The sequence below is a fragment of the Plectropomus leopardus genome, chromosome 12 (assembly GCF_026936395.1).
Source record: "Plectropomus leopardus strain MGB_pleo_1.0 chromosome 12, ASM2693639v1, whole genome shotgun sequence".
NCBI classification, from domain to species: domain Eukaryota; kingdom Metazoa; phylum Chordata; class Actinopteri; order Perciformes; family Serranidae; genus Plectropomus; species Plectropomus leopardus.
The window spans coordinates 34,910,001-34,936,607 of NC_142187.1; the positions used below are offsets into that span (position 1 = coordinate 34,910,001).

At 40.4% G+C, this 26,607-nt stretch overlaps 1 protein-coding gene across 5 annotated transcripts in view; it reads right to left on the reverse strand.

The window, feature by feature from the left end:
- kcnq3 (potassium voltage-gated channel, KQT-like subfamily, member 3) overlaps nt 1-26,607 on the reverse strand; it is a 132,289-nt gene that overhangs the window by 28,021 nt on the left and 77,661 nt on the right. The window contains exon 1 of one of the 5 annotated variants that reach the window (XM_088085945.1): nt 19,691-20,094. The exons of the other annotated variants lie outside the window; for them this stretch is intronic. Within the exon in view, the coding sequence (XP_087942071.1) occupies nt 19,691-19,731 (41 nt within the window). The 5' untranslated portion in view covers nt 19,732-20,094. Of the gene's footprint in view, nt 1-19,690; nt 20,095-26,607 lie in introns of those variants that run through there. 5 annotated transcript variants of the gene reach the window in all.

The following is a 26,607-nucleotide window of genomic DNA, read 5'->3' on the forward strand; positions in this document are numbered from 1 at the left end:
TTTGGGTCCTGTCTTTTTAAGTGGCTCATTGCCTTTTTTTGTCAAATAAAGCCAATTTACACAGGTTTCAAAGGGTTAAATAATCTCAAAAATGTATCAGAAATCACTTCAGTCCATTTTTCTGTGACTGAAAACTCAAACTGAATCCAGGGAGGTGAGCTCAGACGTGATATTTCCATCAGTTAGACTTGACTGCAGCCCTGGATGGATGTTTTTTATGTGTTATTAAAGGTCACGTGTCGATAACGATGAGAGCAGCCCACCTGCACCGCCTCTCTTTCTCTCTCTATTAATCCACTTTATATCCGCGGGCCCTGCCGAGGCTCGGCCCCGCCGGGCTCCCGGTGCTGATTTCACCCCTGAGGATTCCTAACAACCAATTTGCCGGCGAGATTCAATAAAGAGAGTGCAGACGATGCAATTCTGACAGTTAATTTGCTCGGCGATATGCAAACAGTGGTGGGAAAGGACAGCGAGCAGCACGCCGTTAATGACTGCAGTCACAAGGACGAGATGAGAGACACAGCCGAGGAGGATCTCTGAGAGGAAGCGTGGAGCGCCGCCGAGTCAAACGCCTCCGACACGCCGAGATAAAGCCGATCAGGCCCGGACGGCAGCGCCAGTGTGACAGACGCACTTTCTGGAACTTTTGGAATTTCAATATCTCAAGGAAAATCGGATTCATGTGGAAATAAAACAAAAACATCATCCACACCAGTTAAAAATCACATAATCCAGCCACCGTCAGGTTCTTGGCTGCACGTAACGCACGGCTTTAACGCCAACTCGTCTAATGAATCTTACGAGCTCCACAGCGAAAATCAATCACAGCAACAAACGGCAGATTTCTGTTGTCTTTTAATATTGATAATACACAACATTTTTCAGAAATTCGTAAAAGGGCCCTTAGAGTCGACAGATCAGCATTGCCCACATATTTATTTATTTGTGGCAGCCTGCCACCATTAAAACACCTGCTGCCACGCATAGATTATATGTTTCTGGAGCTGGACTGCTCATGAGGAGTGCTGCTGGAATATAGGGCATTAATATATGCACAAAAGGGCATTTCATTAAAAAAAAAAAATCAAAAATGTATGAAAAAATAATCAAATTTAATCAATACAATACAATAAACAATCAAAATTTCAAGAAAAAAATAAAAGAAATGAAAAAATCAAGAAAAAAAATTATTTAAAAAAAAATCTGAATTTCTAGAAAAAAGAAAAAAAATTGCAAAACAAATCATTTAAGGACATTAAGGACATTATGCAGGCCATCATCAACACACACTGAGTCAGATTTAAAAGTGAGCAATATATATATATATACATATATATATTAACTTCCAACTGGCACGGTCCAAGAAAAGACCAACCACAAAACTAACGTCCTAATATCGGTCTCCCTGTCCTCCACAAAGACGTCTTCCCCCGCCCCCGCCTTCCTGCACGCCCTCACGCTGGCCTCTACCTTTATTGACGACTTAACCGTCGGATTATTTACTTCTTTATTAAATCTGGACGGAGTGCATACAGCCTGTCAGGAACCCTGTCTCTCAGGGGATACTCCGGCGACCCCGACACCACCTCTCAACCTCGCCAAGAGGTCAGATTTGTCCGCGTTTGCACTGATCCTGACAGGAGAGCATGCTGGGAGTGATGGATTTCTCCTCCAGCGGTGGGAGAGGAGAAGAGGATATTCAGGCTGTGATTTAGGAACTGCTGATCGGGCAGAACCTGGTGTTTGACCGGGAATATCCTGACCCCTGCATGTGGTGGCGGTGTGTTACAGAGTGTTTGTGTTTGTGTGTTTGTGTGTGTGTGTGTGTTTGTGTGTGTGTGTGTGTGTGTGTGTGTGTGTGTGTGTGTGTGTGTGTGTGTGTGTGTGTCTGTGGCGGGGGGGGGGGTGTTCCCATCCCCGTATCCAGCATCAACACGCTGTCTGTAAACAACTTCACTCTGACTCTCAGTTTATGGAGAAGGCTTCAGTTATTTTATGGTTTCATTTTTATTTTTCATAGTCGGACATATCTATCCTGATGGGAGATAAACCAATTAAAACAAAACAAACAAACAAGAGTTTTTTTTGCTGTTGTAAATTAATTACTAATATATGAATATACTAATTAAAAATATATTTTTCTGGACATTTTTCTTTTTTTTTATCTTTTTTAAAAACTTTTCCCATTGCACTTCTTTTAAAATTGCTGCCTCCCCCTGTATTAAAAAAAAATTTCAAATCAGTTTTCTCAGGTTTCAAAGGGTTCAGCAGCTTCGGCGTCCGAAAGCAGCACAAAAGTCTGATGAAACTGACTGACCAGTTTCCAAAGGGTTAATACGCTTGGTTTGATTGAAACTGGCAGCAGGACTCGGCGGGAGCTGCTGCGACTGTCGAGACATGAAGCTGATCTGAAAACATGAATTACAGTTAATGTAAAAACACGTGAAAGTGTCACGGCGAGGAGAGTAAACGCCAGCTCTCTGTGCGTTCACTTCCTCGCTGACTCATGTTTGAACAACACAAACGAGGTAATTAGTTAACTAATCCGATTCATTAGAGCCAATTACACAACATTTGTTCATTTAGGCGTCACGGCATAAAACGCCACAGCAGCAAATAATCCACATCACAGCGTTTCCTCTGCGAGCTGAAGAGAAAAAATGCTGCAGGAAAAGTCACGATGAGGTTGAGGTGTCACCGCGGCGTCTACCTGCTGGAGTCTGTGACTTTCAGAGCACAGAGCGTCCTGTCTTTGGAGCAAGCCAATCAAAACGCTCTCACAGTCCCACCATGAAGTCATGTGTGGCCCCGCGGCCTCGTGGGATCAAACTCAGCGGTTGGAGGGATCAGTGAGGCTCTCCGTTAATCTCTCCTTCTGTGCGTGCTCAATAAAGATTTATGGGAGCTGAGCGTTCGCCGCTGTGATGTGAGCGGCGACGTCACTCAGCCGTTTGTTTTTAGGATTAAAGTTTTCATGCTGTTGTTTTTGGTTTTGATGCGATGAACTGAGCTGATGAGTGAGGTCGCACAGGGTCGCTGCATCGCCGACGAGCAAATTTTATTTTATTTCGCCTTTATTTAAGCAAGTCAGCCTCATGAAAAGATTCCTCCCTGGTCGAGTAATCGGCAACTTCGCAAGATCTGTCCCAAAAATTTCATGAAATTATGAAATTTGGAAAATTACTGTGTAAAACTACTTTTGTACTTCCTATTTTGAGCTATTTTCATTGTACTTTTTTTTGCTAATTCTTGGGTCATTTATTCGTGTTTAAGTCAAATTTGTGACTCTGCACCTCTGCAATGGAGAACCTTTTTTATGACTCAAATTCCAGAAAAGCACACTGTGCTGAATAAAACTAATGGCAACATAATCGGGCGAATGTATGAAAGAAAGTACACCAAAAAAATAATAAAACTCTTAAACACGTTACGCTTTATAAATCACATCTGGCTGAATTCTGTCAGTTTCAAACCTCATTAAAAATCTGGACTTTTTACTTTCATTAAACTGAGCTTTCAGATAACGTGACGAGCTAATGTTGGTATAAACTTCAGACAAAAACGTGGCGACTGAACGTGTCTCCGATTCTCTGAGCAGATAAAACGCCGCAGATCTATCAGCTGTTTCTGTCCTGTTTGTCAAATCACTGACTTTTCCCCCAGTTTCGTCTGCAGGCGAAAGTGAGACACTTGGTTGACCTCGTCTTTAGGGAGTTAAGGACCAAATCTCAAATCCTGAGTGCTAATTATCTTAGATTTCCTGACCGTATAATTAGGGTCATTCCAAAGGAAATGAGGTTCAGTAACGCCTCTCTGCCCGCTGCGTTACGGACGGGAAGACGAGCGGATGACAAATATGGCTGCCACAGTCACACTCGAGTGAAACCACAATGTTTCTGAACTGAGGCCGAACGAGGACGCCGAGAGCGGACAGATTACAGATTACAGAAATAAAGAAATTCTCATCAGGACAAGCTTTACTGATGAGAACAGGAGAAATATGAAAAAAGGAGAGTTTTGAGCCACTGTGAAAACAAAACGTTTCCATATTTTCAGATCAGACGAGAAAGGACAGAAAGGAAGGATGAAAAGGAAAGGAGGAAGAGAAGACTTAGAAAATACAAGAGGTGGTGGAAAGAAACAGCAGATGAGACAAGGAAAAATGAAACAAAAAAGGAAAAAAGGAAAGAAAAAATGCAAAAAGCAGATAAAAAAAGGAGAGGAGGGGGGCCTCAAAAGCACAGGAAAACAAGTGTTGAAAGAGAGAAAGAGAGAAAAGAAAGAAAGAAAGAAAAAGAAAGATTCTTTTGAAAACATGAGGATAAAGGCAACTTTACAAAAAATGTCCCAAAAATTGAGAAAAAAAGTTAAAAAAAAAATAGTGAGATGACTTGTTAATGATCTCAAAGTTAACAATAAAAAAATTTAAAAACTTTAAATTTATTTTTTCTTAAACCATGTTTAAGAAAAATGACAAACAAATCTCCTTTGTAGCTTGTACTAGTGTAACAGGGTCAGTTATACACTAGCAATGTGTGTATTTTAAATGTATTATTGTCATAATTACACAAAAACTGTGTATGTGTAAGTTTGTTTTATTTATGTTTGGTTTTAGTTAATACCTGACCGTTTAATCTTCCGGGTCGGTAAGTGGAACCTTTGTTCCAGGTTGTACCCCTACGGGCACATTATGGTGTAACGCCGCCTTTATAAGTAGCGTTTTCGCGCCAATTCGCTTCCCTTTTGTCACCGATCTCCGTGGGAGAGGTAAGCGAATCCGCAGTCCGAGGAAATGTCTTCCTTAACATGTGCTAATTACATTTTCAAGTTCACTGGCTAGCTTGAACACATTGCGAGACACTTACTTTGCACTGAAACATATGTTTGTGTTGTTTGATTCGTGTAGGGGCGTGTTTTGTGGTAATTGACCGGAGGATTTGTGTGTTTTACGCTGTTTCGTCAGGAGCCATTAAAGAATAAATGGAGACCGCCTCCAAAAAGATCGACGTATGAGTCTTTTCTTCAACACAACGCAGAGTCAGACACGCCGGTCACACTTGGTGCAGTAACCACCGGTTACACTAGGAAAAAATGTCCAGCAAACTATCTTATTAAATCTTAAAATTATGTCTTTAAAATTTTGTTACTGAAATATGTTTATAATATATTTCAATTTTTGCAAATCTCATGCTCAGTGAGCCACTTCTTAAGCTGATCATCTGTTGAGTTTGAAAGAAATCAAACCAATTTGCTCAAGTTTCAAAGGGTTAAAGGGACATTAACGCATTTTAAGCGTGTAAAGAAAACGTATTATTGTATAATAGAAGAGTATACCTGCGTTGGACGTCATTAAGACATAAGACGTGATGAAAAAGTATTATAGTAGTCTGACCGAGCAAAGAGGAGTAAATGTACTGTGCCAGAAAACTGGACTGCAGTACTGAAGTAAAAGTACTCAGTTACTTCCACCTGAAGCACCGTCAGCTTTTTGTTTTTGATCCATAGTTCCTAAAAGTCATCGCTCACTCATCAATCAATATTTGTGAGGCTGCATCACTCATCAATCAGCGGCGGCCCGCTGTGACACTCGTGGCCAGTCCTCAAGTTATTAACAGCAGAACGCAGTGATGATGAAAAATCACACTATTACTGTAATCCTCCCGGAGGGAAGCGCAGAGAGCCTCTCGCTCATTCATCCGCCTTTTTTTAATGAGCAGCCGTTCGTGTTTGTTTACCGGAGTTTTGAAACCAGATTTATTGACCCACTTCCAAAGGCATGAATTATCATCGCGCTCCGCGGGGAGCGAGCGTCACTACGACCAGCTGTCTCCGAGTGTCTGCGAGGGAAATGAAAATAAATGTCACGTCAATCCGCTTTCTGCCCAATACGTTAATGATGAGGCGGTTTGTGATTGGTGCTCAGAGGAGGAAGAGGAAGAGGAGTCTGTTCGAGCGGCCCCCCATTATACATCCATTTACCTCTTAAAATCCAAACCCTTGAAGGAAAATCGCCTCCAGCGAGGCTTAAAGTGATAGTTGTGGATTTTTTAAGTTGCTGTGTAAAAGTACTTATTAATAGTCAGTGTATTATACACGGTAACTGGCAGTCGGCGTGCTCCCGGTTTGAACAGACGAGGCGAACGCCTCACAGCTCTGCACATTTACGTGATGTTGGAAAAAGCCAAATTATTGTGTTAGTCCGACTCAAAGCAGACTTTTAAAATACAAGAAAACGTGTTAGTCTGACTGCAATCAAACGAAATCAAATTTATAATAATAATAATTTTTTTTACTACTTTCATTACTTACTCTTACTATCTTTTTTTGTTTTGTTTTTTAGTTAATTTTCTTGTTACTATTTACATTTTTTTTGCTATTCCAAGGAAATCCAACTTGTACAAAAATGACCAAACTTTGCACACAGTGCCACGCCAAACTCCCTCAGCATCAAACACAAGCCGAAAGTCCTGATGGTGGCGTTACATAATTATTTTTGCCTAAAAAAAGCAACAAAAGTGCATCTGCAAGCTGTGATGAGATGCCAATAAATCCCCCTGAAACTTCTGGATCTTTTGGGGAAAAATATAAATAAATTAAAATAATTAAAATGAAATAAAATAAAATAAGAAACAATCAAAAAGTTCTAAGATATAATCTGGTTTGGTGCATCAAATGGTAACAATTATGACAATAATGTCCGTTTTAAATAAATAAATGAATAACATTACAGCTTTTATCTAACTTAATAAACTGCAACAATCCTCGACTGTTTTCCCCGACAGAGAAGAAGAAAGAGAGACGTAAGCTGCACACAATCAAAAATCACGCCATCAAACAGCCAAACAAATCATGACGTTGTAATGCAGCAACATCAGCCTGAATTTTCCTGTTACATCAAAAACACACATGAGCGGCAGCGAATGTACAAATCTGTGTTTCCAGGGCGATTTGAGTATGTTTCTAGGATTTAAAGGCATTTCTTTGATTTCTGGACATTTCTAGGATTTGAGGACATCTCGGGGATTTTTGGAAGTTTTTACGTTTTTAATATTTTTATAAGATTTAATGACAAACTGGGACCATAGAACATTTGAGGACGCTCAGCATAAGTTGAGTATTACTGATTGACAGTGTAAGAGATGCTCGTTCATACATCCATATCCTAGTCTTTATATTAATTAACAGAGAACCTCAGCGTGTTTTGATTTTTCAGAAAGACGAGCAAAATAAACTCTACAAGAAAAAGCTGCAGGGCTCTCAGCCGGCTGGGATTTGGACTTTGGCTCTACAGAAAGTATTTCCTCCGTATTTATCGCTCTTTGACAGTCGTGTTGTCCCATAACAGCCAGCGGCGCGGGGTCAAATCAGACTCTGCTCAGGACCCGTCACCCTCGTAATTCTGCATCTGGCCTTCAGTGTTTGTCGGATGTTGGATGTCAGCTGCCGGGATGAGACACTACACACGGCGCGTACGTCCAACAGTCCACAGCTGCGTGATTCAGCGCGGCCTCCAATGAGCCAGAACCTTTTCACCGAGCGCGTGCGATCAGCGCAGAGCCTGACTGGGTCTCCGAGGGTTTCGCCTGCCAAAGGCTGTAATTTGTCACCTGAGTGCCCTTGAGGCCGGGGAAGCCATTACTGGCTTGGCAGGAAGAGGTGTGAGCAATCAGTGTCAGCCGGCCGACAGCGCCGTTCATTTTCACAAATACACCTCGGCTCGCTAACTCGCATCTCTGACTGTCTCTTTGTCCCTCCGTCTGTCTCTGTATCTGTCTCTTTGTCCGTCCGTCTGTCTCTCTCACTGTATCCGTCTGTCTCTTTGTCCGTCCGTCTGTCTCTCTCAATAAATAAGTCATAAAACTAACTACAAATAAATATAAAAACAAAAAAAATAAAAACTTAAATAAATTTTAAAAAATTAATATAAATGTAAAAACTTAAAATGTGACATGTTACAGCATGATCAATAAATAAATACATATAAAAACTAAATATAAAAACAATTTTTTAAAAATAAATTAATATAAAAAAATCAACCACATAACAAAGCTAACAAGACGAAGGGTCATTCAACTAAAATAACTAACTTTTAGTGCGTGAAGCTGGATAAATCAAGCTTTATAAAAAACTGTCATTTTTCGTGTGTATCAGAGACGAGTGTAAATAAAAATCCGGTGGGTGTTGATTTGATTTATGAGCTGAGTGTAAATGTCACGTGTGCTTCAGTGTATTCTGTGAGCTGCATGTAGAGCTGCAGGTCTGACGGAAACGTTTGCACCGCGACAGACAGACGTGCAGAGCCGCTGACTGACTCAGGCAGCTTTCATTTCCAGGAAGAGCAGATCAGCTGCAGCACAGCAGACGATGATCTGATTCCCACTAAATATTGATTTCTTTGACCTACAAAGATAAATCAGAGGCTCGTTTGGTCGTTTGCTTAGTTAGCTTCCAATTTAACGTTCATGTAAACAGACCTTGTTTATTTAAAGGGTCACTAGACATTGTTTTTGTAAAATCACATCCGTCTTGTCATCTTAACTGGGCGGTGCTGCAGGAAATAAGGAATAATGGAAATAAAAAAACTGGAGCACAAACGCAAACAGGAATAAACGAGTGTCACGTCTTTGTCCTCTCCTGTCTCTTTGATTCATGCACAGTTTACTGATGTCATCTTTTTGGATTTGGGGTTTACATTTCTGCAGCTTTAAAGAAAATCTAAAGATAGTAAAAACTATATTCTCTTCACCTAGGACTAGGCGATGTGGAATAAAGTCTTATTACGATATTTTTCTCATATTAGTCGATATCGATATATATCACGATATACATCAAATCAGTATTTCTGTCAAGCTTAAAGGTCCCTTTGACTCCTCAGTGAGATATGAAGATATCATCAGGTTAATTTGGGTTTAAATATTTATTTTCTGTCAGACATTGAACATGACAAATATACTGTAGAACAGCATCACCAGCTGGAGGACCTATTCTACTAAAACTCACAGAGGTCCAGTTACTAAAATGTCCTCCCAGCAAAGGTCCGAGCCTCAAACCTAAAATCAATATCACCATTAACTGAACATTTTACTTTGATTACGATTAAAGAAGGATTATTTTGCTTTTTTTGTGGTTTGTTTTTTGCCCTCATAGTTCACTGACAGTGTCATGTGACCATGGTGTGTTGGAGTGTAATAAACATATGATTTATTATTATTTATTAAACTTTCCAGCATTATATCAAAATGAAAAGCTCCATCTTAAACAAACTTCAGGTAAATTGAAGCACATTGTGCTGATAATAGGCCAACCTCTCCTGACTGCAGGACTCTGACTTCAGCTTCTGTCAAACTTCTGTGCTGTTAATCATTTTACTCAGGAATTAAAAACTTTTGAGTCGGCCTACTTCTCCTATAGCTGCCAACAGCCTGCCGACATTCACAGTTAGAGAAAGGCTGAAAATAAGCTCATGTGCTTCTGGCCCCGGGCCCCCAAAACATTACATCTGCCCCTGGTAATAATAATGAGAGCTCAGCGCGAGCGGCCGGATGAGACACGGAGCGATGCGTCCTGCTGTTTCTATTCATCCAAATACTGATTAAACCTAAAACTAACAGAAGTCACTTTCCACCTCTGCAAATTTCGCGGCGCATTAACAGTCATATATGTTATTCTGGGAGTCGTTGGAAAAGTGTCAGTTTTGTAGTACGAGGACGTGCTGCAATAAACACATGAAAAAAAAGGCATGGACTTCAGCATGTCATCTTGTAAATGTACAGTAGCTGAAGTCTTTTTCTGACTTCTTACAACTAAGGTGACTATAAGTTCATTCTGATCACCGAGTATTTTCACAGCTTATTGCAGAATTAGAAATGTTAAAGTCATTGCAGTACATAGGAATAAAGCCGTGTGCAGTGTTCCTCTGCGGGAGGCGAGGTCACTCTGCAGTCACAGACTGGTTCATTAGAGGTCAGTTCACTGACGCTCGGCCAGCGGTGAACGCTGTCACTCACACTCTTAGCCCTTTCTCTGGTCAGGCAGAGGCTCGTTACGGAGGACAGAAGCCTCACGTCCACCTGACAGAGCCGGAAATCATGGCGCTCTGACCTTGGCCGGACAGGGTGGTGACGCCCGGAGGCACACTCATTAATCCTGGAAACTAGTGCAGAAGTGTCCCAGGAGAACAGCAGAGACGGATAACGCAGACGGACAGGAAGCTGCAGCACTCAGAGGAAATGATCTTTAAGATTTTTTTTAAAAAGGGGAAACTGGTATATATAGATGAGATGATGGTGTATGTTAATTATACTAAGCTCATGCCCACATGCTCACAGGCCGGGCGGCCCCTCAACCATCTTGAACTTACACTCAAAAAAGAGCGATTCACACCGGGAATTGTTTTTGTCCTTTTGGTATCCATAAGGTGGCAGAGTGCATAAACATCATCAAAACAGAGCTTGTTGATTAAAAAGAAAAAGAACAGTGGAGTCCTGACATCCTAGCAACATCCTAAAATCTAAGAAATGTCCTTAAATCCAGAAAATGTCCTAAAATCTGATAAATGTCCTAAAATTCTAGAAATGTCCTAAAATCTGAGAAATATCCTAAAAACTGAGAAATGTCCTGAAATCTTAGAAATGTCCTAAAATCCTAGCAATGGCCTGAAATCCAAGAAATGTCCTTAAATTAGGGAAATGTCCTAAAATCCTAGTAATGTAAAAAAATCCAAGAAATATCCCAAAGTCCTAGAAATGTCCTAAAATCTAAGAAATGTCCCCAAATCCAAGTGTCCTAAAATTGTAGAAACATACTAAACTCTGAGAAATCTCCTAAAACCTTAGAAACATGTATGAGGCTGCTGTGACTGGCCCCCTGGCCTCCCGTCATTTTGCGAAAGTGGCCCCCAGGCAAAGCCAGTTAAATGTCCTTGGTACGCAGCGTTGTTTGTCTCTGCTTTATGTTTTGTCCACTGTTTGTGTCTTCAGGGTGAGACAATGCGACCGGCAGGGATCTTACAGGAGTAGCACCCAGCGCCCGACCTCATGTTTCCCAGGCGGTTAAAGACGTGTGAGTTTACGGGCGCGGACACTTTGGCGACTGAAGGTGTCACAGCACCAGATTAACGCTGGCGGCTTCGACACGCTCACACGAGGCTGCAAAGTTCAGGAGTCAACACGCTAACTGTGTCCCCAAAGTGACACAAAAACATACTGAAACTGAAACTCTGAGTGAGGTCACATGACATCAGACCTCCTGAAATGCAACATTCCTGCGATGTTAAACACATCAAACTGCACGCTGATTGGGTTTAATTCAACCTGTGCTCATACAGTGACCTGAAAAGATGCATTTCTCATCTTTGGGTTGTAAATCTGTGTTTGTCTCGCAGAGTAATCAGCACGTTAAGGTGCTTCATCATCGCCACCCCCCACTTCGTTCCATTAAGCCCTGGATGACATGCATTGTGCGTCTCCATGGCAACAGCTGTTCACTCCCCTCACGCTGGAGTATTCTCAATCACCATGGCGACACCTGCTCGCTTCCCTCCCTCCCTCACCGTCAGCCCTGTCAGGGATCACCAGTCAAACCTGTCTATGTGCGTTTCCATGGCGATGCTCGATGGCAGCCGCGCTGCGGGGTTACCGGGTTCAAAATGCTGTGCACGGTGGGACGTGATTGGCCAGGTTTTGAGGAGCGGAGGGTTTTGGAGTGGCGGGCTGTCAGAGCGTTTCCTCTGAGTTCAACAGCAGACGGCGAGCGAGTAAACAGAGAATCCTCACTGACGGCATCAACGTGTGCTTCTGCAGCGCCGCGTCAGCCCCAAACTGTCCACAAACATCACGAAAAATATCATCACTGATCCCCCGTTAATAAAGGCAGGGAGAAATAAAAAATATATACAATATAAAAGACTTATAAAATATATTAACAGAAATAGACAAAATATTATATATATTATGTATATATATATAGTCATTATTATTAGCAGTAGACGTCATCAAATGATTTTGTTCTTTTTATAGATTTTACTTTTATTGGTTTTTGTTTTTGCATGTTTATCCATATTTGTCATTATCATCAGTCCTCTTTCAAATATCATTTTGTCTCTGATCTCTTATTTAATTTTACCTTAATTTCTGTCTGGCCTTGGTTTGTCATTATTGTTTGTTAAAATATAGATAAATAAATAACTGAAAAAAAAAATAATGTGCCTGTTTTACCTACATACCTACGTATATTGATTTGTTCTGCATTATATTTTATTAAATAAAAGATACAATACAGAGATGTACTGTACATGGTGACACACTTTATTTAATATCTGACCTTATTTTACATTTTCAAGTTATCTAATATTATGTTCCATTAATTTTGAAATCATGATAATCAGTATAATTTTTTTTTTTTTTTTTACAAAAACACATCAAAAAAGTCATGCAAGATCCAAAAAGAACAGTCTGCACACTAGACGATGCTGCGATTAATATTTTTAAATTACCACAGAGATGTCTCACGCTCTTCATCAGACACGCTAAATTAAGACAATGTGACACGTTACAGCATGATGAGAGCGATAAATCTGTGCTGCGATATTGACCTGACTGGAGACGTGCTCTGATACGGAGACCCGCAGAGAGCCGTCGGGCCCCGGGGCCAGCGGCAGCCAACAGACGGAGGGCGTGATTGACAGGTTTTGAACCTCTGACTGTGTGAGCAGTCGTCTCTGTTTCTATCAGGTTGCACCACATACTCCGACACGGTCCACACTACCGCAGCCAGGAAAAAACGCTCCGCTCTGATTGGCTGGCAGAGAAAAGAGCGACTCATCACTATATCTCAAATGGAGTCAAAGCATCGCTGGAGCGACTTCTTGTCATCGCCACTTTAACTCCTCCGAATACTTTCACTTCAAATCTCTGGGATCTGAGAAAATTGGTTTGATTTTTTTAATGAAAAGGTGGAGAAAAAGCAATTAGCAACTTGGCAAGAAATCTCTGTCAAACTGAAAAAAAAGGTAAAAGGTGACTAGAAATCAAATTGCAAACTAGCTGTGGGGGCTGCAGATAAATTATTAGATTTTTTTTTTTTTAATAGGGATATATAGGGAATAGGGACTATATTCATAATTTTAATTATATATTTAAAATTATTATTTTACAGAGAAAAAAATATATATATATACTTGAAATGTCCCAAAATCCAAGAAATTTTCCTAAAATTCAAGAAATGTCTTAAAATCCTAGAAATGTCCTCAAATCCAAGAAACGCCCTTAAAACCCAGAAATGAACTCAAATCTTGAAACATCCTAAAGTCCTTAAATTCAAGAAATGTCCTGAAACCTGAGAAAGGTCCTAGCATCCTAAAAACGTACTAAAATCTCAGAAACTTCCTTAAATCCAAGAAATGTCCTCACATCCTAGAAACAGGTACGGGGCTGCTGCGACCGGCCCCTGGCTTCCCGTCAACTTGCAAGAGAGGCCCCTGAGCAAAGCAGTTTGAGTGTCCCTGATATTCAGCACCGTATACTCCTGCTTTATGTTTCGTCCACACTTTGTGTCCTGAAGGCGAGACGCTGCGACCAGCAGGGATCTGTTTTCCTGCATCGATGAAAGCTCTCTGCTGGGAAGTCGCAGCCCCGAGGTCATCCTGGGATACGACCGGACTGCTCAGGTGTGAAAGAGCGAAATGCTCCCACAACAGTTTTTCTTTGTCATTTAAAAAATCTAAATGCCAATTTATCACAACACAAATTCCCTTTTTTATATTCAGCCTGAGAGAGAAGACATTAAAGCCACTTATTTTCTGTCCTGGAGGTGTCACGATCCGACCGGCAGGCGGCGGCTGTCTGTGAACACGTGAAGACTATTTGCTGGTAAACACGGCCCTCGGGTCATACTGGGACGCTGGCAGAGCACTGGGGTATCAATAATACTATGAGCCCAAAGGAAATGAGAAGCTGTGCAGGAAACATCACACAGGAACACTAAGAGGCAGGGTGTTTGTAGGGGGGGCTTATTAGTGGTTTAGCCCAGACCTCTGTATGTGGGGCTTTCTATCATAACTGGGGGCTGTTCATTATTTATGAGAGGGGAGGGTGTGGGGAAAAATCTTTTTAAAAATTAGCAAAAAATTTAAGCAAATTTAAACATTTAAGGAGATTTTTTTTCCTAATTTTTTCTTTTTTTTAAAGATTTTTGGGGAAATTTTTTTTTTAAAAATCTTTTTTTTTCAAAAAAATGTGTGATTAAGTTGTTGGGTTTTTTTTAATTAAAAAGGCTTTTTTTCTTTAAATCTCACCAAAAATTTTAAAAGGAAAAAACATCCCGAAAAGGTTTTTAAGTAAACATGCCTCCAAAACCCTCACACCCACCAAACTAAAAATAGCAAAAATGACACAAGTTTTTATAGCTAGAAACTATGCACTGTCCCTGTCTAAATTACATTCAAACTTTACATGGGAAAAGAAAAATCGTCAAATATTCATATTTAAGGGTGGAATCTGATTTGACTGACATAATTGTGGTAGAGAGCGAATAAACAAAATATTTTATTTTATTAAAAAATGGAAGACATGAAGGTAAACTTGTTATTTTGAGCTCTTGAGAGAACGTGCACAACTCTGCGACAGTAAAAGGTCACATGTCCACGCTGATCCTCACAGCGGCGCCTCAGTGAGACTCTGCGAGGACGATTTTTGGGCCAGATGGATTCTGGGTGTAATCACACATAAATAAACCCAACTGTTCCCACCGTGCTGAGACCTCAGCTGACGACCCAGAGACGCCTTCGCCGCCGTCTCGCTCGGATTTATGACTGCACATCCAGTCTGTGAAAAAGCTATTTCTGCCACTTTTAACAGTTTATTTCCCATGATAACCAGGCGCATATATCACACTCGCCGAGCCGCGAGGGTGTGTGTGTGTGTGTGTGTGTGTGTGTGTGTGTGTTTGGATGGCAGAGTGTGAGGGTCTCCTCTCCTGGTGATAGGAGGAATATTCTGGAAGGAAATATATTTCTGTGCAGGCAGGTGGAGAGAGGAAAACCAGAATCATTTTGTATTTTTAGCAGATAGAAGAAGAGCGACAGCGAGGTGTGATAAAATATAAAATATATTGTCTGACGATAAAAAACCATCTATCATTTCATATTATGCTATATCGTTTATTTTGTTGTCATTATCTAATAATGCTTTGCTTCCGTCCACATGGCCGAGGGGCGTCTGCACCATGCACAGCACCAAAACAAACAAACATGGAGGACAGGAAAGCGATACTAAACGTTGGGAAGCAGCACAAGACACCGACACCGGCCAGGAGAGGGACGACTTTCTGTCGTTTGGACATGGTTTAGTACGAAATACTGAACACAGAACTACAGGTGGGTGAATATATGAAAACACTCAATGCATCGCGGCTTGTTCCACTTGTACGTTAAAACTGAACTTATATAACTTAACTGAACTTAAAGACTGAACAACGAGTTATCATAAAAAAAGACATTATATGTGTTTTTTACATCTTTACATTCTGCCCTGAACTAAACTGGAAGACTGCTGTCGACTAAATTCATCAAAAACAAAACAAAACAACAGTTAATTATCTAAAAATCTGTCATCTTGTCTTGCTGTTGGACCCCATAGAGGCCCTGACACCCCAGATTGGGAAACCCTGGTTCACAGTAGGAAGCCTTCGCGTTTGACCTCATGAGTTCCTCTTTCACTGCGTCAGCCCGATCGATGATCATCCCATCGCCGTAATGAAAGCATCGATATCAATAACATCATCGCAGCAGCATTGTTGTGTTTCCTAATAGCCTTTTTTCAAAATGATTTCCAGCCTTCTGCGGCGTTGCTGATGGAGCAGCCGGGCGGCTCCAGATCCATCAGTCGTCGATGAGATTTTGTGTGTGTGTGCAGGACTGACAGAATCAGGATCGCTTTATTCAGAGAGCAACAATGAAGACGAGTCAGTGCAGCAGCAGCGAAAACAACAACACATCCTGATACGAGACAACAACAACACGACCGCAGAGCACAATGTCTTGTTAAAGCTACACGACTGCAGGGTTTTCCCCAAAAAACAGACTCACACCACAATCCCTCTTATCATCCCTTCACTCTCAGTGTGTGACGGTGTATTTATCTGCAGAGGTCGTATTAAACTGCCTGCACAGACGACAGATACGGCAGTTTTTTATGCAAGGACAGTCTGATAATTAAATAAATCTATTCAAACTCTACACAGTTAATCCTTTATAACCTGGAGCGACATCACTTTTCTTTTCATGTGCTGCTTTCAGACGCCTTTCTCGATTATTTAAACCTTTGAACCGTGAACAAACTGGTGCAATTTCTTCCAAAAACAGACAAAAAGCTGATTGGTGTATAATGTTCCACAAATTGCAAGAAATTGGTAGATTTAGAAAATTATTTTTGATAAACTATATTTATGGTATAATTACATATTTCATATTATGCTACAGATTTATAGCAGGTCATTTTTTTAAATAAATTTATTTGTTTATTTATGTAATTATTTCTTTATGTATTGTTTACACAATTTTTCTTGCCAAGTTTTCATCTTTTGTTGGTCATTGCCTTCCTCTTTTGTTTAGCCAATTTGGTCAGGTTTAAAAGCATTAAATATTAATAGTACTGCTTTCACTGTGAGGATAAATGCAAATCTGTCGTCTCTGAATCCATGTAGCTGTGACAGTCCATGTTACATGTGTTTCATCAGCTGCTCATATATGCGAGGATCCACGCTGATGCATCACTGCACCGTAATCAGGATCTGAGACTGTGCAGACTGGATTAACCTACAGGCACTGCACATATGACAGTGTATGTTGAATGTGTGCAAACACCCTTACTGGTATTTGCAAGACCACATGTGCATCCAATGTCTGCGCTGCTGTCAGCATTTTTATTCAAGAAAGAAAGAGACAATACTGCAGGTCAGTGTGTTTAGCCTGTATGAGAGTCTTGTTATTACTAAAAGGAAAAACTGGTTCAAAACAGACATTAAGGGAGAAAGTTTTACGTCAGTCCTGGAGATCATGTTTTTGTGAAACATGACATCCGTTTTGGAGATGCAAAAGGAAGCTGCCTTGGTCCACTACAGTTCTCACTATACATGCTGCCACTTTTTGACATCATTAGAGAGCACCATGTCTGTTTTCATAGTTATGCAGATTACACACAGTAGTACATCTCTGCTGAACCAAATGATGCTGCAGCTATAAACTCCATCACTACCTGCCTGCTGGCAATAAATAATGGATGAGCCATAACTTCTTAAAGTTAAATGAGGATAAAACTAAGATCCTACTAGTGGGCCCTATAACAAAAACAGAAATGCCCCCTGGATTAAATCTGAAGTCACAAGTTTGGTGGTGTTATCCTCAATTCAGATTTGAGCTTTCGGTCCCACATTAACAAGTGACAAAAACATCTTTCTTCCACCTTAGAAACACAGCTAAAGTACAGCCATTTATAAATCATAAGATGCAAAAACCTGATCCATGACTTCAAAAAAATCAATCAAATTAAATCAAAGTACACAATATCCATGTACCAATTTAACAGGTCTCTTTGTACAGCATTTTTTACAACAATTTTTCCACCACACAACACTGAAAAAACTTAACTGAGGACGATCTCTTATTGTAAAATGTGCAAAATTAAAAAAATAAATAAATAAATAAGATTAATGAAGGCTGTAACCGTTTTTGTAAATATGCAGCAATTCACCTTATTTTCCGCTGCACAGCTATGATGAACACTACATACTGACATCATGTGATACAAGGACAACATGACTTCACACAGAGTGGACACACTACTAATAACAGCAGAGTATTAATCTCAATCAAAAGCACGATGGCAGGTTAACCTCCCTGTGAGCAGCTTTACAGACCGCTCACTGACTGGACGGACAGAACCGTTTCCATGCACGTCAGCAAAGAGCCGGTGCGACCCGTACGATGTGGCGCAGCAGGCTGAATGGTCAATGTGTCAATAAATCCTCCGTTCAATGTGTCAGCATTGATTTGGGCGAAAAATAAAGCTGCTGACAATGTTTGGTCCAAGTGAAAGGCCAAAGTGGAAATTTGACAGCAGTCAACTGGAGTGTTTGTCAGAGTAAACGTTGTATAAACTTTGTTGTTTTAATATGTAGAAAAGGTGCAAGAAACTGTATTTTCCAGACTGTATTAGGGCCAAAAAGCTCTTTAGGGTTACAGTATACCAGTACTTTCAAGTACTTCATACCCATGAAAGATTCAGTGCTGGTTTAGAGTAACCAGCAGCAGCCAAAACCCACATACTAATACTGCTCTCATGAGATGCTGGAAGGTCGTAGTTTCTGAGTTTGCGAGTCGTTCTCTTGACTTGGTTGTGTTCATGTGCTCTGAGGTCGAAAAGTGGGAGCAACTAGTGTGGTTTCTCAGTTTGTACAGAAACTGCACCAACCACTTTAACAGATACCCTAAATACTAGGGAAACTACAATACTCTCACTACTGATGTGGGGTTATTTTGTTTTTTTTTTAAATCATATCATTTTTCATCATATCAAGATCGTGCATGGCTCCACTGAAGACTCTTAAAGGAAGAGTACAGAGTGGCCAGTTTCTAACACATACTGTACACACACATTACACAGTTACATTACCACTGTCACAAGCCTTAGATAAGAATTCAATACTCCATCGCCATGAACCAACACAGTTGAGCTCGATCCAAATAACCCTACATGACAATAAAAGCAAACAGCAAAAAGGTCAACAAGGCATACAGACATCTCTCTATAGAGCTGCAGATCCACTGACAACATCTGACATAAGCACAGACTGACTCTCACCATTTACTATCAATCACTGCAACAAAAAGCCTGAGTGAAGTTAAATGTGCTTTCACTCACCAAAGCAGCTGTTTGGTTTGCCTGTATAGCGATAAATGACGTCTCCTCCACTTGGTTGGCTACCTCCTTCCTATGGCAAAATACATACGTTTTAATGCTCCCATGAGGTGGCCTTTCAGACGCAAAACTGCAATGGAAACACTTTTTTACTTTTATAGACCATATGAGGTGTAAGACTGGGTGGCAGCAATGCCACTTTCTGGATGCCAACCGCCATCAAACCCAGAGAAGAATGCAAAGCACAACAAAGTCACATGACATTTAATAACACATGACTCTGTATGTGTGGACGGAGGAAGGGACGGAGATCTTCTTCACTCTGATACAAGACAAAGAAATTACAGCAATATTAGATTGGCTTTACTGAGGCTGCAACAGAAATAAACCTGATGAAAATGAACTGGTTTAATGAACAGTGGTCCTCATTAATACGGACGATGCAAGAAATCTAGAGACCACTTATATATATATAAACAATAAATAAAAAGTTTTTTAAAAAAGGGAATGTTTTGAACATTCATCGCCATGGTTACTAAAATGACATCGTGAGAGGATTCGCGTAACATCGCGAGAGAAGTCGCATTATATCAGTCATCTCAAATCAAAACATAAGTTTTGCGCAAATCTGTGATGGAAACTCAGCTGCTGCCTCACAAATGCACCTGAATATTTGCGGGTTTAGGGAGTGCACCGACTCATCGTGGCCCCGCAGCGCTGTTTCACATTTTCCACGCAGTTAAATAAAAGTTATGTCAGGGTTAAACACGTACCTGTTCTCCTCCACCTGTCTGCTGTCAGTCTGAGCGGCCATATTTACTCTTCAACTAAACAGTTTCACCTCTTTTTCCCGATGACTCCCGCTGCTCTGTTTCGTTATCCTGTCAGAAAAATGTTTTAAATCCTCGACCAGGCGCTGTCTCCACGAGAAAACAGAGGAGTGCCCTCTCCTCCATGCTAACCGTTAGCCGTTTTTCTTCGGAAAAACACTGCACCATTAAATCCACCATTTGTTTCACCGGCAGTTTGAGTAGAACAGTGTCCCTGAGGCTGGCGGCCGCCCAGACGCTTTAACTCCAACTTCTCCTAAAAATGTAGGGTTTCAAACCTACAGTAAAAAGTCCACTTCATTAAATTACACAAGTTACAGAAGCTCGCTTCCTACGGACGAGCTAAAGTTCACAGCTAGTGTCAGCAGCGCCGCCACAGAGCCAGCCAATCATCTTCTCCGCTCTGAAGTATTAGCCAATCAACGCTGACGTCTCAGATGACGCTAAAATGGGGCGGGAGCTCCGCCGCACGTCATCAAATGCTCACAAAGGAGCCAACCAATCACAGCAGCGTGTAGATTTTCGCAGCTCTTTGTTATTATTATTGTTCGTTATAATACATGCATGCTGTTTATAACATCTGTGTTTACATACAGTCTCTGATCTGTCTGCATCATTCAGGACTGTGATAACGCAGCACATTATTTTATTAAAGAAATGGAGACAGAGTTTATTACTCACCACGTGGAGCATTTCAATGACAGGTGAAGACATTCACAGTGCTGCAGGTTAACTTTAGGTCATCTGCCTGCACTCTCTCTCAGAAATTTGATAACTCTGCCATTAAATCTCCATGAAAAGTGACTAAATTAATGTCAAATAAATCTAATGCAGTAAAAAGTATAATATTTCCCACAGAAGTGTAATGACATACAAGTATTAAGTAGTCCAATGGAATTACCCAAGCAAAGCTACCTCAAATTGTAACTAACAAGCTAGATTATCTGAGTAAATATCGACCGGTATCATTAATTTCTGAGGCAGCGACCCATCATTGTGCTCTGAGTAACTCCTCTTACACGCAGTACACTCAACTCTTCATTTCTCTTTCAGCTTCAACTGAACTAATTACTGAAGTGATTATACAAATGTGTGTTTTGTTAAATGTGGATGTTGTATCTACATTTGTGCTGATTTAAAAAGAGGTCTGGACATTCAGGCTGAATATTTACACATTTGATTTGTGTGAGTGCAGCCTATGTGGTTACTATATGAACCAGTGCTGTCAGATAAGGCTGAAATCCTCCATGTTAAAAAAAAATCTGACACAAACTTCACACTGCTGTGATTGGTCGACTCCGCTGTGAGCCAGCCTCCCTCCGGATGATCCATTCAAGCATCAATCCTCCGAGCTGGACAGCAGCTAACATTTATACAAGAAGCTCTGACCAACCCATCTATTGCTGTCGAGGAATCTGTGGTCTGATCTGCTCAAAATTCAAAGATTTGACTTCTTTTGTCCAAGTAGTGATAAAAAAAAGAATTAAAACTTCAGCCCAGATTAACAAAATCTGTCACCCGGGAAGATACTAATACTTCAAATGAAGCCACCTCACCCTGCTCAATACTGCACAATCAATCATCTATCAATCCATATCAATAACAGAATTCATCAAAACCGGTAAAGGGACAGCAGGACTGAGTGGGGAACTTACAGGACGACAGTGGACTTTATTATCATTTGTACAATCTTTTAAATCAGATCCCTTTTTCATCTTTGTCCCGATTTAATCTCATCTCCTTTTTACCCGAGAAGACCTTTTTTCTTCTTCTGCGTAACCTGTGAAGAACATCCTGTTCCTCATTTCACTAATGCCTTCCCCGGAGGAAACGGGAGCACATTGTTTACGTTTTTAAACCAGTTTTCTAAATTCAGCGCCGCGCTGAGAGTCGGCGTCAGAATGAGTAATTCCTGTACTCAGTGAGGACTTAATTTACTTTCCTTACTGTACGTACAACTCTGAATATGATCATGCTCATCGAGAAGCCAAAGATTCTCTTCAGGTTATTTTCTGGCTCATTTTAAAATCTATATAAAGTATTTCAGTGAAAGTGCTCAGTTACTTTCCATCTATGTTACCTGTGTAAAGAGCAACGTGATACAGGTGCAAAAACAGATGACAGCGTCCACAATCACACAAAACTCAGAGGCTCAACAGTCATCACCTTGACATATTTGTGTGTACAAAGACACAGAAAGTGTAACGAAACAAATGGTGTCTGTATGTATATTACCTATATCAGCGTTCGCAGTTCAAAAAACATTTCACCGATATAGAGAGGGTCTTTAAATAAACCTCGACAGCAGAAAGACAAAAATTCTTTTGAATTTGGTGCAACATGAACAGAGAGAAAAACTACAACTACCAGAATGCACTGCACCGCACCAGCACAATAAATGCTCCCACACAAAATACGCTTTTCAAAATCAAGCTTTTTATATATTAACATGATTTTCTACTTTCATTGATTCATTTTTTTAACCAACATCAGTCCTAATCATAAATATTAAATACTTAAATTTAAACCTTTAAATGTCATTTTTTTGTCATGATGACACTTTGTTTAAAGATGAAAAACACAGAAAAAGAAATAATTTTTAACATGCTAAGTAGATTTTTTTGCTGATGGGATATGTCAGTGTGTGAGTGTAGCTGCTGACAGTCTGGGATATGTCAGTGTGTGAGTGTAGCTGCTGACAGTCTGGGATATGTCAGTGTGTGAGTGTAGCTGCTGACAGTCTGGGATATGTCAGTGTGTGAGTGTAGCTGCTGACAGTCTGGGATATATCAGTGTGTGAGTGTAGCTGCTGACAGTCTGGGATATGTCAGTGTGTGAGTGTAGCTGCTGACAGTCTGGGATATGTCAGTGATCAGCAGCTACATTGACTGTGACAGGTCACCTAGTGGAAATAGCATGTATTTCCTCCATATGCCAAATATGGTCAAAATGACCTCATCAGGTGGAAAATAGTCAAAATGACAAATTCAGAGTCAAAAGCCCAGAATGACACCCAGAAATAATACAAGTCCTGTTTTTCTGCTCTGATGGCTGTGGGATCAAAAATGTCAGTTTGAATGGGTTTCAATGGAGCATTTTTGGACCTGAACAGTCTGAATGTAACTATTTAGTTTCCACAGTGTATTTTAGACTTATTGTAGGAGCTGAGCTGCAAATTCACTGATTACACTCAAATACACAATCTGGACTAACTGTATGCCACATGAATGAACACAGCCAAAATGACCAAAAAATAAAGACTGAAAAGCACTTAAAATGCGCCAAACTGTCCCTAAGGGTTAAGTCTTACTAACGATGACGCTACTTTAACACAGCAGAAAGCGTCCAGAGGTTGACAGCAACTCAAGGACAGACATTAAAGTGCATCTTTTAGCTTGTTCAACCTGAGCGGCTCTGACACAAAGAGAATGAGTTACGATGACTAACGATGAGCTCATGGTTGCTGGTTTAAATCTCTGGTTCGCTCATAATATGACTTTTTTGCCAGTTCAAGTGTCACCTCCACTGTGTGAGACTGTATTTTCTACCGTTTTCCATTTAAAAGGCCATTCAGACATCATGTGTGTCCTCGGGGTGTGTTTAGCCTCCTGTAAAAGGTTCCTAAAATGAATCAGTGGCCTCTGTGAGGAAGCAGGAGGCCATTATGGACCGAGTGACGGGCAGCAGCAGCACCAGTTAAGGTGCTTCTGCCTGTGAATGACACCAGAAACTGCTGTTCAGTCCTGCGTCATCTGCTTCAGAGTCTTTTCTTTGCTCCCTGGTGGTCACAAACGCAGAGACAGTCTTCAAATGAATGTGAGGTGTGTATTTCATATTCTATAATATATATAAAGTAATGTTTTCATGACTAATAACAGTTTTCATGGTGTATTCACCTTTGGTGCATTCAGTTTGAACGCTTCTCAACTGCAACTTTTTCAATGTTTATTTTGGTAAAACACAAATTGCCACCTGTAAATTATGGAGTTGATTGCTTCCAAAAACACATGGATGAGGGTCTTATGGCAGGCCATTTATTTACTTGAGACAGCCCGAAACGAATAAAACGTCTGCCGCCACAAACAGACTTTTATCTTGTTTAGATTTTGTCAGCTGAATATTCAGAGGACAGCGGTTTGTCTGATGAGAAAATGAAACCGAAACAGTAAATTAAAAGTAACGCATCCACTTTGTTAGAAACTGACCTTCTCTCTGAAACATACAGTAACAGACGGGATCTTTTTGAAGGAGCATCTACTGTATTTTCTCTGATTAATGTTGATAAAGAGGGAGGATGCGCAGTGATTTAAGATTCAGGACCACTGGTTGCTTTAATGTCAAAGTTTGAATCGTTTCTGCTGGATGAAATGCCATCCTTGTTTGACCCAGCTAAGCACACAAGACGTATAAAGATCAGTTTATGTCCTGACTGCAAATCGTTCTGTCAGCTGTGACCCGAATCGAAGCATCTCAGACAAATAACAGCATGTGCCATTTTGGGCTGAAAACTGGGCTAATCAGATGCAGTTTTAAATCCTGCCACATGTGCAAACATCCCCTCAGAATAAAACATCGATAAGAGGCGGCACAGAGACTGTCCTGCCAGCGGAAAGCTACAGGTATCCTTACATATGCAGAGAAAAAAATTCCTAATTGCACCGTGTGATAGCCGTGTTTGAAGTCCTCTAAAAAACCTTCAAAGAGAATCTGTAACAATGATGACGGCAGCAGTACATCACGTCATCCCTTCTCCCAAAGCAGCCACAGCAACAAGCTCCCGCTCTGCTCTCCCAGACTTCTCTTTAAATGTCATTTATACGGATGTTTCTGGAATCAGGTCGCAATAAACAGATTAATGTGCGTTATTGCCGACATGAGCAAATAAACAAGATGAATATTAAACCACAACTTTTTCCATATTTAAACAGGCAAATATTTGCAAGATTTTTGCGAAATGAGTCTTTAAAATCATCTGGCTTTTTAATGCAATGCGAATGAGTACATTCAGCATTCACACCCAGGTCAAATGACAGTAGACACAAGTTTCTATCGCCTCCGATCGACATTGATGGGAACACAACACGCGGGTGAACGTGGTAATTTCAGCTCCTTAACCTGTGAGATGCAATGATGCACCGTCACTAATTACCCTCCTTCTCCTCCTAAGCGACGCTAAAACACAGATCCAAATTCATCCTCAGCGAGTTTGAAAGGGAGACTTAATAAGAAAAAGATAAATAACGAGAAGAAACTAGTGAAAAGTTTTCAAAGACCTCTGATCCTACTGCTGTCTACTGTTTACCTGTTCTCCTGCCTGTCTGTGACATCACACAGACACACAAAAACAGGACAATGCACACGTACATACGGACGCCAGCTGACAGAAATGCAGACTTGCTCCCCAGAGTTCAGTGACAGTGGGAATACAGCCAATCGCTCAAATTTACAAGGTTTACCCTGCTTTAAAAAACCCGCCTGCACACGCTAATCCCAAATAGCGGCCCCAATAATCTGCCATGCCGATAATCTGTCCATTCCTGTTAGTTTTAAATTGATTTTTTTAAAATTTTAAATAATCATCATGGTTTGGCTCAACATTCGTACAGGAAGAGAACAGCAGGTTCTCAGGTGAAAGTCCACGGTTGCTGAACCCATCCAGCCCCCCCCCACTGCCACGGTGCAAAGGGTATGCTGAATTTAAACTCAGTGGCCACTTTATTAGGAACGATTGCGCAATCTAATGCAACTGCTCTGCCATTATATCTTTGCAAAGCTCATAATGTTCAGCAGTCTAGTACAACACCAATAACTGTGACCTCAATGTTTCACACATAATTAAACTGACATTATAGGCGTCATAAAAGTACTTTATGGCAGAAGAGTTGTACTGGACTGCCTTAGACTGCGCAGGTGTACCTAATAACAGGACAGTAATAGTACTATACGTTATAGGAGAGAAGGCACATCTCTGCCTAATTCAATTTAATTCAAGTTTATTTATAAGCCCATTACTGCAAATCGCCATTTCCCTCAGAGGGCTTTACAGCAAACAGTCCCTCTGTCCTTGGACCCTCACAGCAACTATCCCAAACGATCCCTCCGAAAAACTCTTAAATGAGGTCAATAATGACCAATTCAGTCAGTCATCTCACATGAAGTGAGTGAATTATTATTATTATGCGGGTGCAAAATACAGTATGTACTGAGACTGGGGAGTAAAGATAGTAAACTTTGATACAGAGCCAGTAAATGATCATTTAAGGGGAAAATGTAATCTAAAAACGTACAGTGCTGCTTTCTGAATGTCAATATGTGGGGTGAAGATTTAGATTTTTTTAAAGCTAAGAAAAAATGATCTATCTATAATTATAATTCGCTCAATTATATATATTGTTTATTTTAAATTATTTTACAGATTTTTTTTTTTTAAATTAAGCATTTTTTTTTTTTGGTACTTAGTCTTTTTTTCACTTTCCTGTTGAAGATTGTTCAGTGACCAAAGTTACAATTAAAGGAGAAGATTTTCTGTCAAAACTTACAGTTTTTGTTTATCAATCCAGATAGCAGAGCAGAGATTTAGACCAGTCTTTTTTGTTAATCTATCAAAAATATCCAGAGAATTGTATATTCAGAATTAGAATAATTATATATTTTAAATAATTTTATTATTTTACAGAATTATTCTCATTCTTAAGCAGGTTTTTTTCCACGTCATTTCCTGTTTTCCTTGTTTTCCGTTGTTTGTTCGGGGTGTTTTATGGGGTTGTGCCAACTTTTAGGATTTTTTTTGTACTTTTTACTAATTCCTTGATAATTTCTGCTTTATTTCTTCTTCTTGCTCATTGCCTTCTTTCTATGTT